The 15,266-nt window shown below is 51.7% G+C and overlaps 1 protein-coding gene across 3 annotated transcripts in view; it reads right to left on the reverse strand.

The window, feature by feature from the left end:
* The window catches only part of igf2bp1 (insulin-like growth factor 2 mRNA binding protein 1), a 178,111-nt gene that overhangs the window by 15,337 nt on the left and 147,508 nt on the right, over positions 1-15,266 (reverse strand). For 2 of the 3 annotated variants that reach the window (XM_078224213.1, XM_078224212.1), the window contains exons 6-9: positions 11,112-11,378; positions 6,426-6,560; positions 3,708-3,830; positions 258-393 (exon numbers count right to left, since the gene is read on the reverse strand). In XM_078224213.1, coding sequence (XP_078080339.1) covers positions 258-393; positions 3,708-3,830; positions 6,426-6,560; positions 11,112-11,378 — 661 coding nt within the window. The remainder of the gene's footprint in view (positions 1-257; positions 394-3,707; positions 3,831-6,425; positions 6,561-11,111; positions 11,379-15,266) is intronic. The other variant, XM_078224214.1, reaches the window with a different exon arrangement.

Genomic DNA, 15,266 nt, shown 5'->3' on the forward strand with positions numbered 1-15,266 from the left:
GAGAGAGAAACAAACTCTGACAGAACAGGGGGAGAGAGAAACAAAGACAGAGGATAAGAGAGGATGAAATGAGAGGAAGAAAGGTGTGGAAAGAAACGTGGAGAAAGAGAATAGGCAGGAGAAAAACAGAAACCGGGGCAGAGAAAATATGTGATATGAAATGAAACTAGGGTCTACAAACCCAATAAAGTGAAAAGCAAAACAGGACGTACGTATCAATAAAAGAGAAAACAGGACTGTTCAGGATGCAAACTTACATTCATAGCAGCAATGTCATTCTCATAAGCTTCTCTCACTTTCTTCATGATATCTTCCTCAGCTTTGCAGCAAGCTTCAATGGAACCTTTCACAGTGATGGTCCTTTCAGGATTATAGAGTGTCAGGTCCTGCAAGCTGTCACAGCAAGGTGCAAACTCTTAAAGGTACAGTATTTCTTTGCAAATCTTGTTGAAAGAAAAGCTTCTCGCTTTGTGTGTATCTCTGTCTCTGATTAGCACAGAATACAAGCATTCAATTTATCGTGACTCTGCCGGTTTTGAATATCCAATTCATCCCACTTCCCCGGCTCTTTCCCCATAAGACCTTTCACCTTCAAATACCTTTTCAATTCCCTTTTTGAAAGTTATTATTGAATTATTTTCCATCACCCTTTCGACCAGCGCAGCGCAGATACTGCAACTCACTGCGCCAACCAAATCCCATCATTTCCACCCCAAACCCCTCCATCATTCTTTTGCCAGTCATCGTAAATCCACATCCTCTCATTCTGTCTCTAGAAAGAGTTTCTCCCTATCAACTCTATCAAAATCTTCAATGATTTTCAATACATTTATCAAACTTCCCCATAACCTTCCTGCTCCAGCTCCTTCAACCTCTCCACATAACTAAGTCCATCAGCAGTGGTTCCTTAATGTGCTTCTGAAAGGAACTTGTATTTTTCTAACCACCTCAAAGCTCTTGGGAGATCCCAAAGTGCTTCACCTAAGAGTGAATTAATATCTCCTTGCTTACAGGACATATATATTAATACTTTGGGTTTATTCTGACTGATTGCTGCTGCAGTAATGGCATGAGCCTGTTGGTGGCGCTGCTGCTGGACTCAAGGCTAAGAGGGACCTTGTAGAACCAGCATGGTGGTGCCCCCTGTAGGAAGGCAGGGCTGCTGCAGCTCAGTGAATACATCTGTTGGCAACTGTGTTGTGTTGCACTGAGTAAACTGGCCTCAGGCAATTGGCCTCAGTATCCCTGAGACAGAGAATGTGCTAAAATCAGCCAGTAAGCTTCTGCTGGCAATTGTTATTGACGGGCCCTGGCTGTTATGGGAAGCCATGATGTGGAGATGCCGGCGTTGGACTGGGGTAAACACAGTGAGAAGTCTCACAACACCAGGTTAAAGTCCAACAGGTTTATTTGGTAGCAAATGCCACTAGCTTTCAGAGCACTGCCCCTTCATCAGGTGAGTCACTTTGGTGAAGAGGGAGCGCTCCGAAAGCTAGTGGCTTTTGCTACCAAATAAACCTGTTGGACTTTAACCTGGTGTTGTGAGACTTCTTACTGTGTTATGGGAAGGACAGAATTCAGCAGCTAACAGTCAACGTCCACCCTGTTAGGCTGGCACTAAGTGGCGCAGGGGGTGACTGCAGCAATTGAAGGGAGGTGATGGCAGAATGGTATTGTCACTGGACCAGTGATCCAGCGTAATGCTCTGGGGACCAGGGTTCGAATCCCAGCACAGCAGATTGGCGAAATTCAAATTCCATTTTCAAAAATCTGGAATTAAAAGTCTAATCATTATCGATTGTCATAGCAACCCATCTGGTTCACTAATGCCCATCAGGGAAGGAAAGCTGCCGTCCTTACCTGGTCTGGCCTAAATGTGACTCCAGAGCCACAACAATGTGATTGAGTCTTAACTGCCCTCTAAAATGGCTACTCAGTTCAAAGTGGGATTAGGGATGGGCATTACGTGCTGGCCCAGCCTGCGACGCCCACGTCCCATGGATGAATAAGGTTGGGCCTCGGGAAACATTGGGGTGAGCCTCTGGCCTGTGCAGGCCAATCACTTACCTTGTCAGCAATGAGCCTAAGGTATGTCCCAGGGAGTGGAGGGGCAGGACAAGCAGAGGCTGCCAGTGGCCTGCGGTGTCTCTGTGCAGCTGGGATGACAGCCATCAATCCCCCTGGCTCTACATTATAGTTCAGTATGAAAAAAAACCTAACCATTTTGTTGACGGTGGCTGGGTAGAACCAGACAATGTTACAACTGCATTTCAGGGGAAGCTGGATAAACACCTGAGGGAGAAAGGAATAGAAGGTTATGCTGATAGGGCGAGATGAAGCGGGGCGGAAAGAGGCCCAGAGAGACCAGCGTGGACCAGCAGGGTTGAAAAGCCAGTTTCTGCACTCTCAATTCTAGGTAATTAGGTTTCCATTGCCGTGTTCAAGCGGCCTAATGTCAGGCTTTGGAGGTTTTTCTGGAGACTGGATATTGTCCAATTGACAATGAATGTGATTCAGGCACCTTCGGGTCCAGGGAATAGGCTCAGAATACTCAGAATTTAAAACTTGCAGGAAAAAAAAGACAATTTCTGCCCCCATGCTGACTGAGTAACTATAAAAAAAAACTTTAATTTCTCTCATCCAGAATATCCCAAAGTGTTTCCAAGCCAATGAAATAGAGAAGGGGTAACACTCCATTGTGAGAGGGGAAACTCGGCACTAATTTCTACACAGCAAGCTCCCACAAACAACAGCAGAACCATAGAATCCCGACAGTGCAGAAAGAGGCCATCCGGCCCATCGAGTCTGCACTGACTCTTTGAAAGAGCATCCCACCCTGGCTCTCTCCTCCGCCCTATCCCCTTACCCTGCATATTTACCATGGCCAGTCCGCATAATCTACACATTTTTGCACTGTGAATATGCACATAATCTGTTTTTAGTGATGGTGGATGAAGGATAACTGTTACATAGAAACATAGAAACCCTACAGTGCAGAAGGAGGCCATTCGGCCCATCGAGTCTGCACCGACCACAATCCCACCCAGGCCCTACCCCCACATATTTTACCCGCTAATCCCTCTAACGACACATCTCAGGGACAATTTTTAACCTGGCCAATCAACCTAACCCGCACATCTTTGGACTGTGGGAGGAAACCGAGCACCCGGAGGAAACCCACGCAGACACGAAGAGAATGTGCAAACTCCACACAGACAGTGACCCGAGCCGGGAATCGAACCCAGGACCCTGGAGCTGTGAAGCAGCAGTGCTAACCACTGTGCTGCCGTGCACGCCTGTGCCGTGTTGTGCAGGACACCAGGGAAAAACTTCTCTGCTGTTCATCATCTTAGCGCTGTGGGATTTATTTTATGTCCCCATGAAAGAGAAAGGGCCCAGGGCTAAGAACACATCCCAAAAATAAAAGTAATCCACTGGATTTTATACTGAAATCTCTGGAACATGACTGGGACTCCCCACTCTGCCTGGGGGATGTGAATGGTGCAACACTGACACTGAGGCTGTTGCCGGACTATGGAGCAGGATCGAGGACGGGGAAGTGTTGAGAGGAACGGAGGGGAAAGCAGAACCACTCGAAGGGGAAGATGTTCCTTTATTTCCCATTCACGGTGGGCAGCAGCTGAATGTTCCGGGGACTGCACAGATCCCCGGGAGATTTAAAGACGAGGTCGGGGGTCTGGACTTACGGAGAGATTGTGATTTTTGTTTCCGTATCCTGTTCCACCTTCTTCAGATTCCGACCTTCCTTTCCAATCAACCGGCCAACAAAGTTATTGTGCGCCAGAATCTTCAGCGGAACCTCTTCAGCTCTGTGGAAATGAGGATTTGGTTAAACTAAAGCAGAAAAATTCAGGTAGCAAATATAGATAACAAGAGAGAGTGTTACAGTGAGGAGTGTGGGGTATATCAGTGTTACAGTGAGGGGTGTGGGGCATATCAGAGTGTTACAGTGAGGGGTGTGAGGCATATCAGAGTGTTACAGTGAGGGGTGTGGGGTATATCAGAGTGTTACAGTGAGGGGTGTGGGGTATATCAGTGTTACAGTGAGGGGTGTGGGGTATATCAGAGTGTTACAGTGAGGGGTGTGGGGTATATCAGAGTGTTACAGTGAGGGGTGTGGGATATATCAGAGTGTTACAGTGAGGGGTGTGGGGTATATCAGAGTGTTACAGTGAGGGGTGTGGGATATATCAGAGTGTTACAGTGAGGGGTGTGGGATATATCAGAGTGTTACAGTGAGGGGTGTGGGGTATATCAGAGTGTTACAGTGAGGAGTGTGGGATATATCAGAGTGTTACAGGGAGGGGTGTGGGGTATATCAGAGTGTTACAGTGAGGAGTGTGGGATATATCAGGGTGTTACAGGGAGGGGTGTGGGGTATATCAGAGTGTTACAGTGAGGAGTGTGGGATATATCAGAGTGTTACAGTGAGGGGTGTGGGGTAGATCAGAGTGTTACAGTGAGGGGTGTGGGATATATCAGAGTGTTACAGTGAGGGGTGAGGGGTATATCAGAGTGTTACAGTGACGGGTGTGGGATATATCAGTGTTACAGTGAGGGGTGAGGGGTATATCAGAGTGTTACAGTGACGGGTGTGGGATATATCAGTGTTACAGTGAGGGGTGTGGGGTATATCAGAGTGTTACAGTGAGGGGTGTGGGATATATCAGAGTGTCACAGTGAGGGGTGTGGGGTATATCAGAGTGTTACAGTGAGGGGTGTGGGGTGTATCAGAGTGTTACAGTGAAGAGTGTGGGGTATATCAGAGTGTTACAGTGAGGGGTGTGGAGTGTATCAGAGTGTTACAGTGAAGAGTGTGGGGTATATCAGAGTGTTACAGTGAGGGGTGTGGGGTATATCAGAGTGTTACAGGGAGGGGTGTGGGGTATATCCGGGTGTTACAGTGAGGGGTGTGGGGTATATCAGAGTGTCACAGTGAGGGGTGCGGGGTATATATGGGTGTTCCAGTGAGGAGTGAGGGGTATAGCAGTGTTACAGTGAGGGGTGTGGGGTATATCAGAGTGTTACAGTGAGGGATGTGGGATATATCAGAGTGTTACATTGAGGGGTGTGGGGTATATCGGAGTGTTACAGTGAGGGGTGTGGGGTATATCAGAGTGTTACAGTGAGGGGTGTGGGGTATATCAGAGTGTTACAGTGAGGGGTGTGGGGTATATCAGAGTGTTACAGTGAGGGGTGTGGGGTATATCAGAGTGTTACAGTGAGGGATGTGGGATATATCAGAGTGTTACAGTGAGGGATGTGGGATATATCAGGGTGTTACAGTGAGGGTTGTGGGGTATATCAGAGTGTTACATTGAGGGGTGTGGGGTATATCGGAGTGTTACAGTGAGGGGTGTGAGGTGTATCAGAGTGTTACAGTGAGGGGTATGGGGTATATCAGAGTGTTACAGTGAGGAGTGTGGGATATATCAGAGTGTTACAGTGAGGGGTGTGGGATATATCAGAGTGTTACAGTGAGAGGTGTGGGGTACATCAGAGTGTTACAGTGAGGGGTGTGGGATATAGCAGAGTGTTACAGTGAGGGGTGTGGGGTATATCAGAGTGTCACAGTGAGGGGTGCGGTGTATATATGGGTGTTCCAGTGAGGAGTATATCAGAGTGTTACAGTGACGGGTATGGGGTATATCAGAGTATTACAGTGAGGGGTATGGGGTATAACAGAGTGTTACTGTGAGGGGTGTGGGGTATAACAGAGTGTTACAGTGGGAGGTGTGGGGTATATCAGAGTGTTCCAGTGAAGGGTGTGGGGTATATCAGTGTTACAGTGAGGAGTGTGGGATATATCAGAGTGTTACAGTGAGGGGTATATATGGGTGTTCCAGTGAGGAGTGTGGGGTATATCAGAGTGTTACAGTGAGGGGTGTGGGGTATATCAGAGTGCTACAGTGAGGGGTGTGGGGTATTCAGTGTTACAGTGCGGGGTGTGGGGTATATCAGAGTGCTACAGTGAGGGGTGTGGGGTATATATGGGTGTTCCAGTGAGGAGTGTGGGGTATATCAGAGTGTTACAGTGAGGGGTGTGGGGTATATCAGAGTGCTACAGTGAGGGGTGTGGGGTATATCAGTGTTACAGTGAGGGGTGTGAGGTATATCCGGGAGTTACAGTGAGGGGTGTGGGGTATATCCGGGAGTTACAGTGAGGGGTGTGGGGTATATCCGGGAGTTACAGTGAGGGGTGTGGGGTATATCAGTGTTACAGTGAGGGGTGTGGGGTATATCCGGGAGTTACAGTGAGGGGTGTGGGGTATATCCGGGAGTTACAGTGAGGGGTGTGGGGTATATCCGGGAGTTACAGTGAGGGGTGCGGGTATATCTGGGTGTTACGGTGAACTGTTCCCCGTTTTGCCGGTTGGTCGCTGTATCCCCTGTGAGTTCCCTACGTTTTGGTTGCCTGGGCTTCCTGGTGCATTATATCCAGGATCATTCTGCACGCAGCTGAACAGCCGTCCGCTGTTGAGTGAATGCTGATTGGCTTCTCTGCTGCACCTGCATTCTCCTTCCGATGGACGTCAATCCTGCAGAAAGAAACCGTTTATCATCATCGCCCATTCCTGCTTCACCCTGAGTCCTCCCTTCACCCCGCGTCCTCCCTTTACCCCGCGTCCTCCCTTTGCCCCGCGTTCCCCCTTCGCCCCGCCTTCTCCCTTCGCCCCGCATTCCCCCTTCGCCCCGCCTTCCCCCTTCGCCCCGCCTTCCCCCTTCGCCCCGCCTTCCCCCTTCGCCCCGCCTTCTCCCTTCGCCCCGCGTTCTCCCTTCGCCCCGCGTTCTCCCTTCGCCCCGCGTCCTCCCCTCGCCCCGCGTCCTCCCCTCGCCCCGCGTCCTCCCCTCGCCCCGCGTCCTCCCCTCGCCCCGCGTCCTCCCCTCGCCCCGCGTCCCCCCTTCGCCCCGCGTCCCCCCTTCGCCCCGCGTCCCCCCTTCGCCCCGCGTCCCCCCTTCGCCCCGCGTCCCCCCTTCGCCCCGCGTCCCCCCTTCGCCCCGCGTCCCCCCTTCGCCCCGCGTCCCCCCTTCGCCCCGCGTCCCCCCTTCACCCCGCGTCCCCCCTTCACCCCGCGTCCCCCCTACACCCCGCGTCCCCCCTTCACCCCGCGTCCCCCCTTCACCCCGCGTCCCCCCTTCACCCCGCGTCCCCCCTTCACCCCGCGTCCCCCCTTCACCCCGCGTCCCCCCTTCACCCCGCGTCCCCCCTTCACCCCGCGTCCCCCCTTCACCCCGCGTCCCCCCTTCACCCCGCGTCCCCCCTTCACCCCGCGTCCCCCCCTTCACCCCGCGTCCCCCCCTTCACCCCGCGTCCCCCCTTCACCCCGCGTCCCCCCTTCACCCCGCGTCCCCCCTTCACCCCGCGTCCCCCCTTCACCCCGCGTCCCCCCTTCACCCCGCGTCCCCCCTTCACCCCGCGTCCCCCCTTCACCCCGCGTCCCCCCTTCACCCCGCGTCCCCCCTTCACCCCGCGTCCCCCCTTCACCCCGCGTCCCCCCTTCACCCCGCGTCCCCCCTTCACCCCGCGTCCCCCCTTCACCCCGCGTCCCCCCTTCACCCCGCGTCCCCCCTTCACCCCGCGTCCCCCCTTCACCCCGCGTCCCCCCTTCACCCCGCGTCCCCCCTTCACCCCGCGTCCCCCCTTCACCCCGCGTCCCCCCTTCACCCCGCGTCCCCCCTTCACCCCGCGTCCCCCCTTCACCCCGCGTCCCCCCTTCACCCCGCGTCCCCCCTTCACCCCGCGTCCCCCCTTCACCCCGCGTCCCCCCTTCACCCCGCGTCCCCCCTTCACCCCGCGTCCCCCCTTCACCCCGCGTCCCCCCTTCACCCCGCGTCCCCCCTTCACCCCGCGTCCCCCCTTCACCCCGCGTCCCCCCTTCACCCCGCGTCCCCCCTTCACCCCGCGTCCCCCCTTCACCCCGCGTCCCCCCTTCACCCCGCGTCCCCCCTTCACCCCGCGTCCCCCCTTCACCCCGCGTCCCCCCTTCACCCCGCGTCCCCCCTTCACCCCGCGTCCCCCCTTCACCCCGCGTCCCCCCTTCACCCCGCGTCCCCCCTTCACCCCGCGTCCCCCCTTCACCCCGCGTCCCCCCTTCACCCCGCGTCCCCCCTTCACCCCGCGTCCCCCCTTCACCCCGCGTCCCCCCTTCACCCCGCGTCCCCCCTTCACCCCGCGTCCCCCCTTCACCCCGCGTCCCCCCTTCACCCCGCGTCCCCCCTTCACCCCGCGTCCCCCCTTCACCCCGCGTCCCCCCTTCACCCCGCGTCCCCCCTTCACCCCGCGTCCCCCCTTCACCCCGCGTCCCCCCTTCACCCCGCGTCCCCCCTTCACCCCGCGTCCCCCCTTCACCCCGCGTCCCCCCTTCACCCCGCGTCCCCCCTTCACCCCGCGTCCCCCCTTCACCCCGCGTCCCCCCTTCACCCCGCGTCCCCCCTTCACCCCGCGTCCCCCCTTCACCCCGCGTCCCCCCTTCACCCCGCGTCCCCCCTTCACCCCGCGTCCCCCCTTCACCCCGCGTCCCCCCTTCACCCCGCGTCCCCCCTTCACCCCGCGTCCCCCCTTCACCCCGCGTCCCCCCTTCACCCCGCGTCCCCCCTTCACCCCGCGTCCCCCCTTCACCCCGCGTCCCCCCTTCACCCCGCGTCCCCCCTTCACCCCGCGTCCCCCCTTCACCCCGCGTCCCCCCTTCACCCCGCGTCCCCCCTTCACCCCGCGTCCCCCCTTCACCCCGCGTCCCCCCTTCACCCCGCGTCCCCCCTTCACCCCGCGTCCCCCCTTCACCCCGCGTCCCCCCTTCACCCCGCGTCCCCCCTTCACCCCGCGTCCCCCCTTCACCCCGCGTCCCCCCTTCACCCCGCGTCCCCCCTTCACCCCGCGTCCCCCCTTCACCCCGCGTCCCCCCTTCACCCCGCGTCCCGCCTTCACCCCGCGTCCCCCCTTCACCCCGCGTCCCCCCTTCACCCTGCGTTCTCCCTTCACCCCGCGTTCTCCCTTCACCCCGCGTTCCCCCTTCACCCCGGATTCTCTCTCACGTTTGTTCTCTCTCTCTCTCCCCCCAATCCTTTTTGCGTCTTGGTTGTCATCACTCTCTCATTTCCTTTTCTTTAATTTTCCCATCTCTCCCCTCTCTCTTCTACTCTCTCTCCCTCCACTTTCTTTGTCTCACTCTTCCTCCGCTATTCTCCTACTTCCTTTGATTTTCCTCCAACTCCTGTCCCCGCAGTGTCTCCTCATTCTGAGCTCGCCTCTCTCAATTCCTGCTCCTTACTACACTTGACTCTTATTAGTGAGGCCAGTAAGTAATTCCCATACTTATGGGTAACAGAATTCCCCGTCTTCTCAAGTTCTCCCTGCTCTTGAATTCGATCACTCCCTCCATGTTCATACCAGTTCTGATCAAGAATATTGGTTTATTGGGTTAGACGGACCATTGCTTATGGGACATTAATACAATGGCCTCGGGTCTCTGATGAGTTAGTAAGGGAAACATAGCAAATGGCTCAAGCCTATCCAGTCGGGTTAATCTGCACTCAGCTCCAGTCTCCATTGCCTTTTCCCCATTTGTTTTGTTAAGTTAGACCCGGAATTTTACTGTGAGGTTTTCATCTGTTCCATTTCTCAGTTAAGTTTGGGAAAATGTACAAGAAGTAAACTCACTCACTCCAGTCCAGCTCTCCGCACAGTTCATTAGCCGTCACAAACCCCAAACTGTAACTCGAGAACATTGACACAGAGCCAGAGGGAGTGTGAGATTTTACACAATATTGTACAAGGCAGTTTTCTTACAATTATTGAGGCACTAATGAAGAGGATTCAGTAATGTTGGAGCTGCAGGACTTACAACAGACCCGTGATCACCAATTTGACCTCAGGTGCAGTTCTATGGACACCAGTGACCATCCCTGTGTGACCATAGGCCCTCGCAGTCGTCTCATTGCCAATGAGAACCACTCAGTCCAGCCCTCGGCTGCTGTTTGGACAACAGGCTTGGAAGAGGTCATGAGGCCCCCATTTCCAGATGTTCCATAGCCCACAAAGGTGCCACATGGGCTAAGGTGCAAATATGGTTGACAGGAATCATTTGTACATTTTCCATCTGAAATACACCAAATTGGGGGAAAACAAACAGGTGAACTTTACCCACTCCTGAAGCAGATTTTATATCTTTTGCACATATTAATGGGGCTTTGCCTCTTTGAGGTTCCCAGTACAAGATTGGTTGCTCTAAGGCAGCCAACAACATTGTGAACTGCACTCTGGGAAATTGAGGCCCAGGAAACACCTCCCAACCAAAAAGATAAATAAGTAATTTATAAGCGAGATAAATAAAGTATTCCCCAATTTCTGGGTAAGAAACCTTCCAATGGGAGTTAATTGGATAGCAACACAAAGCATGGCAAATGCTTCTCTCTGTATCCAAGGGAACAAGGCCAATTGTAACTACCTTAGCCATAAATACTCAATGCAGCACAGGGACTAAACCTAGATGTGTATTGAGGCACAGGGAATGGAACAGTTATTGAGTTATCCAGGGGCCCATGATGTTTGGGGACAGTTTCCAGTTTGTTCTATACCATCACGCCAAGACGATCATGCTGGGCAAATATCAATCACATGACATTCTACCTGGCAGGTAGATAGAGTTAGGATAGAGATCAACCATCAAAGCATCAATTGGTGGAGCAGGCTGAAGGGCCTGAATGGACTCAGAGGGTGGTGAATCTGTGGAACTCATTGCCACAGAGGGCTGTGGAGGCCAGGTCATTGAGTGTCTTTAAGACAGAGATAGATAGGCTCTTGATCAGTAAGGGGATCAGGGGTTACAAGGAGAAGGCAGGAGAATGGGAATGAGAATCATATAAGCTGCGATTGAATGGTAGAGTAAACTCAATGGGCCAAATGGCCTAATTCTGCTCCTATATCTTATGGTCTTAGGGACTCCTCCTGTTCCTATGACAAGATTAGTGTTGGGCTAGGATGTGGGATTAGTTTATTAACTGAGTGTCAGGCAGGCAGTGGCAGAGGAGTCCAGAGTAAAGGATTGGATTGTGGTCATTGGAGCAGAGAGCATAAAGTAGGAAACTCTTACTTGGATTGTGTTTGTTTAGTGATATTCCGAATGGTGGCTCCTTCTTTCCCAATAATGGCTCCCACAAACTGGGTTGGGACCAGGATGCGCAGGGGAATGTCGAACTGCTGTTTTGTCGGTGCCGCTGAGCCTTGTTGAGGAGGCCCTCTCCCGCTGTAACCTCTGCGGCCCATTTCCTGGCCTTGCTGCACTGCCTGCTCATCAGGGATGTAGGTGACCGTCAGGCTGTAGTTCTCCAGCTGGTAGCCATTCAGCTTGGTTATTGCTCTGAGGAAAAAAGGTGGAGAAACAAAAGGTGGAGTTACAAAGGATTGATGGTGGAAAGATTTGGCCCAACCCTGTGGGTTAGTGTTAGTGCACACACGAACCTCCTCTCACCTTGTCTTGCCTCATCGACAAACCCTTCTATTCCTTTCTCGCTCCTGTGTTTATCCAGCTTCCCCTTAAACATATCGATGTTATTCCCATAACTACTCCATGTGGTGGTGATCTCCACATTCTAATCACATCCTGCGTTTTTCTTGTATTTATCATCAGATTTATCAGTGACTATCTTCTATCTTCAAAGTTTCATCTCTCCGCAAGTGGAAACATCTCCTCATAATTTTCAGACTTTTATGTGGTCACGCTCTCAGACATCTCTTTCCCAGAGAAAAGAGCCCCACATCCGCTTCAGTCTTCCCTCGGCCTTGCCTCGATTTGAGGATTTCTGCCGGGGCGGGGGGTTTTCACGTGACTGAACAGCCTGATTCGCAACCCTCGAGTCTTTGAGCACATGGTGTAGGATGTCCCACAGGGTAGTGGGATCCAGAGGGCAGATTTCCCTATCTTTCCTTCGCCACCGCTCTGCTTATTAATTAAGATGTTGGAACTCAGAAAGCACGAGGTAGTTAGATGGACAAGCTGTCGCCATTTTGAACGATTGGCAGCAAATTCCTCCCAGTCATTAATGTCGATGAGGCTTCACTTCAAAGCGAACTTCCCGAGTGTCTTTGACACATTTTCTGTCCTGCCTGGAATGCCGGCTGTTTGAGAGATGAGCGAAGGAGCTGATGGGGAAATCGTTTTTGGAAATCCAGATACGGTGTCCAGTTGTTTTTGCAGGAGTTTTGCCTGAATGCCCGTGGAGCTGGCTTCGAGAGGACCTTAGTGTTTGTCCAAAGCTCATCCCATTGGATCGGGAGGATGTGGCGGAGGCAGTACGGATAGAAATTTCTCTTAGGCCCAAATCTTCGTCTCAGTGTCAGACCCGCTGCGTCCCAACGCTAATCAGTCAGAACATTGCTCACTTACCCTCGTGAGGGTCCGACTTCCAAAACAGCCATTCAGAAGAATTCACTCAGTCCAGAAATCCACACAGGGGATCCGCGCATCCTCTCATGTCACAAGCTGCCGTGTGACCAGTTTGAATGATACTGAGTGGGTGAATGAGAATGTGGCTGAGGTGGGTAAATGGGTAGGGGGATAGGTGGGTAATCAGATGGGTTGGGTGGGGTTTTCGTCAGGGGGGATGGTCAGGTGGCGGGGGAGTAGTCAGATTGTCTGGGGTGGACAAGTGGTCGGGGGGTAGTCTGGACAGATTGGGGGATAGTCAGGGGTCAGGGATGTGGTTGGGTCAGTTGGGGTAGACAAGTGGTTGGTTGGATCAGGGGAAAGTCAGGGTTCAGGGATGTGGTTGGGGGGGTCAGTGTGAGTGCCTGGGGAATTTGTTGTACAATTAACCATATGTTAAATTGGGTTTTGATCTATCGAACATTTCCTGAGTAAATATTCAAGTAAGTACATTGGAACTGAGTCAAGTCTCTGAATCTATCTCAAGAATCAAGCGACATTCACAGGGGAGTGCCAGGAAGCTGGGCAACTCGCCCATCAGAAGATGAAACTTTCTGGGAAATTCCCATGAATTTCGGTGAATCAGGACTTACACAGGATCCCAACGGATATCTCCATCGTACAACTGGTCTCCGGCGATCTGATTGGCAGGTATCTCTCTGAAACTCTCCGAAGGCAAATCCACCAACTGCCTCCATCCACCACCAGGTGGGGCAGTCCATGGAGGCTCGCTCCACCAGCCTGCTTTGCTTAGAAGTACAAATCATTTGGTCCACAAACTTCGTAAATCAATGCTTAGATTTTCCTGGAATGAGGGGCATCTCATTACACATCCCGTTTATTAAACTGATTTCATCATCTTCCACTTGAAAAAGATTTTATGTTGCAAATTGTTGAAAGCGAAAGCAGAGAACCGCATGGAGGCTTCTAGAAGCTCAGTGGAGGATGGGACCAATAGTCTAGTTCCTTAAAAATGCAATTTAAAGATCAAGAAAGAAAGAGAGGAAAGGAAATCGGAATGGAATTAAAGTCAAATTAGATCCAGAGAAAGAAAGTTTGGATTTGAAACCGAGAAAGAAACCCAGAAAGAACAAAAAAACTCAAGACACAATTTACTACTTGTAAAAATGAGGTTCCATTGTTCAGTTACTCCCTTTCCAGGCCAGAGGGGTTGAGTGGTATTTCACAAATATTGAATTGACATTAAAATCTTCCTTGTGCCATTAAATACCAGCCCTAACTTTGTGTCAATTCCGTATAATAGCGTAAATGTAACAATTTCTGGAAATTCACAGGGAGATTGAGGGATGCTCCCATTTTTGTGAGATTATTGATGAGAGGTGCACATATTCCAACAATTTGTGGCAATTCGTAATTCATACTAAACACATTCACTGCCCCACATTATTGTTCAGCTTTTTAAACGTATTAATAACAGCCAGAGCATTCAACTGATTTTTACTCTTCCAGAAAGTTCTGGACCAGTGTCTGCAGTGCCAGTGTTTGTTTAAATCGAGGTTACCTTCTGGCTCACGGCTGCCAAGCCTCCAGGGTTACCCTGGAATCTCCAGGAATCAAAGAGCTATCTCCAGACATTGTTTAGACGCAAAAATGTTAGATTGGAGGGTTGGGAGAAAAAGATCGGTTTACTGACAACCCTATTGGATAATAACGTACCTGCTTCATTCCCAATTGGCTGTAGGGAGGCAGGACAACACAAGAGTGTGTGTGGCCAGCAACCAATGGCAGGTGGTGGGATGGTCAGAGGCAGGAGGTCACATGATGACACCTCCAGGAATGTTCCACTCAGAATTGGCAACCCTCTATCATCGGAATAAATTACTCTGGAATTTCTGTGCAGACGTGACGCCCATCTGTTCGAGGGATCATCTGGAAACCAAGTGGCAGCTAACTACAGTGGCGATAGATTTCGTTAGCTGATCAGGCGGTGGTGGGGTCACCCTCCAGCTGTTTTGGATTCCACCGATTAGAGATTTGCTAAACTGGACAATTGTGAAGAGCAGTTATCGAACACTCTCAATCCCATCCCAAAATGTTGAGTTTCAAGGATGTCAAGACGCTGGAACAGGGAGCAGAGGGAATTTGCCAGAATGATACCAAGGATGAGGGCATCCAGTTACATGGAGAGACTTAGGGAAGCTGGAATTAATCTCTTTAGAGCAGAAAAGGTTAAGGGTTAAGATTTAATAGGAGCGTTCAAAATCATGGAAGTTTTTGATAGAATAAATGTAATGACTTCAATCAGGCCATTGAGGTTGGCCTATTGGAATATGAACTCCCTGACTGATGGGCCAATCAGAGAGTCTTTTCCTTGTATTTAACCGGGTGTGCCAGTTCCTCTGGCACTCCTGACTGATAGCACTCTGCGCACTGCTGTTGGAATTGTAAATAAAGTGATTTTGATGAAGGGACTTCTGCCTCCAAAGATTTATTACAATAAATGAGGAGGAACTGTTTCCAGTGGTTGAACAATTGGTAAGCAAAGAGTTTAGAATCATTTAAATTTTAATTAAATTTAATTTAAGGATAACTGGCAAAAGAACCAGGTGTGGTGGGGATACGAGGAGAATTTTTTTAATGCGCTGTTGTTATGCTCAGGAATTCACTCCCTGAAAGGTCGGTGGAAGCAGATTCAGTTGTAACTTTGCAAAGGCAATTGGGTGAATGCTAAAATGAAAAGATATCGCAGGGTTATGGGGAAAGAGAGAGAGGAGTGGGATTAACTGGATAGCTCTTTCGAAAAAGCCAGCACGGTTAAGATGGCCCAATGGTCCCTTTCTGCACTGAATCATTTTCTGGTAC

Source organism: Mustelus asterias, chromosome 11, assembly GCF_964213995.1.
Source record: "Mustelus asterias chromosome 11, sMusAst1.hap1.1, whole genome shotgun sequence".
Classification (NCBI taxonomy): Eukaryota; Metazoa; Chordata; class Chondrichthyes; order Carcharhiniformes; family Triakidae; genus Mustelus; species Mustelus asterias.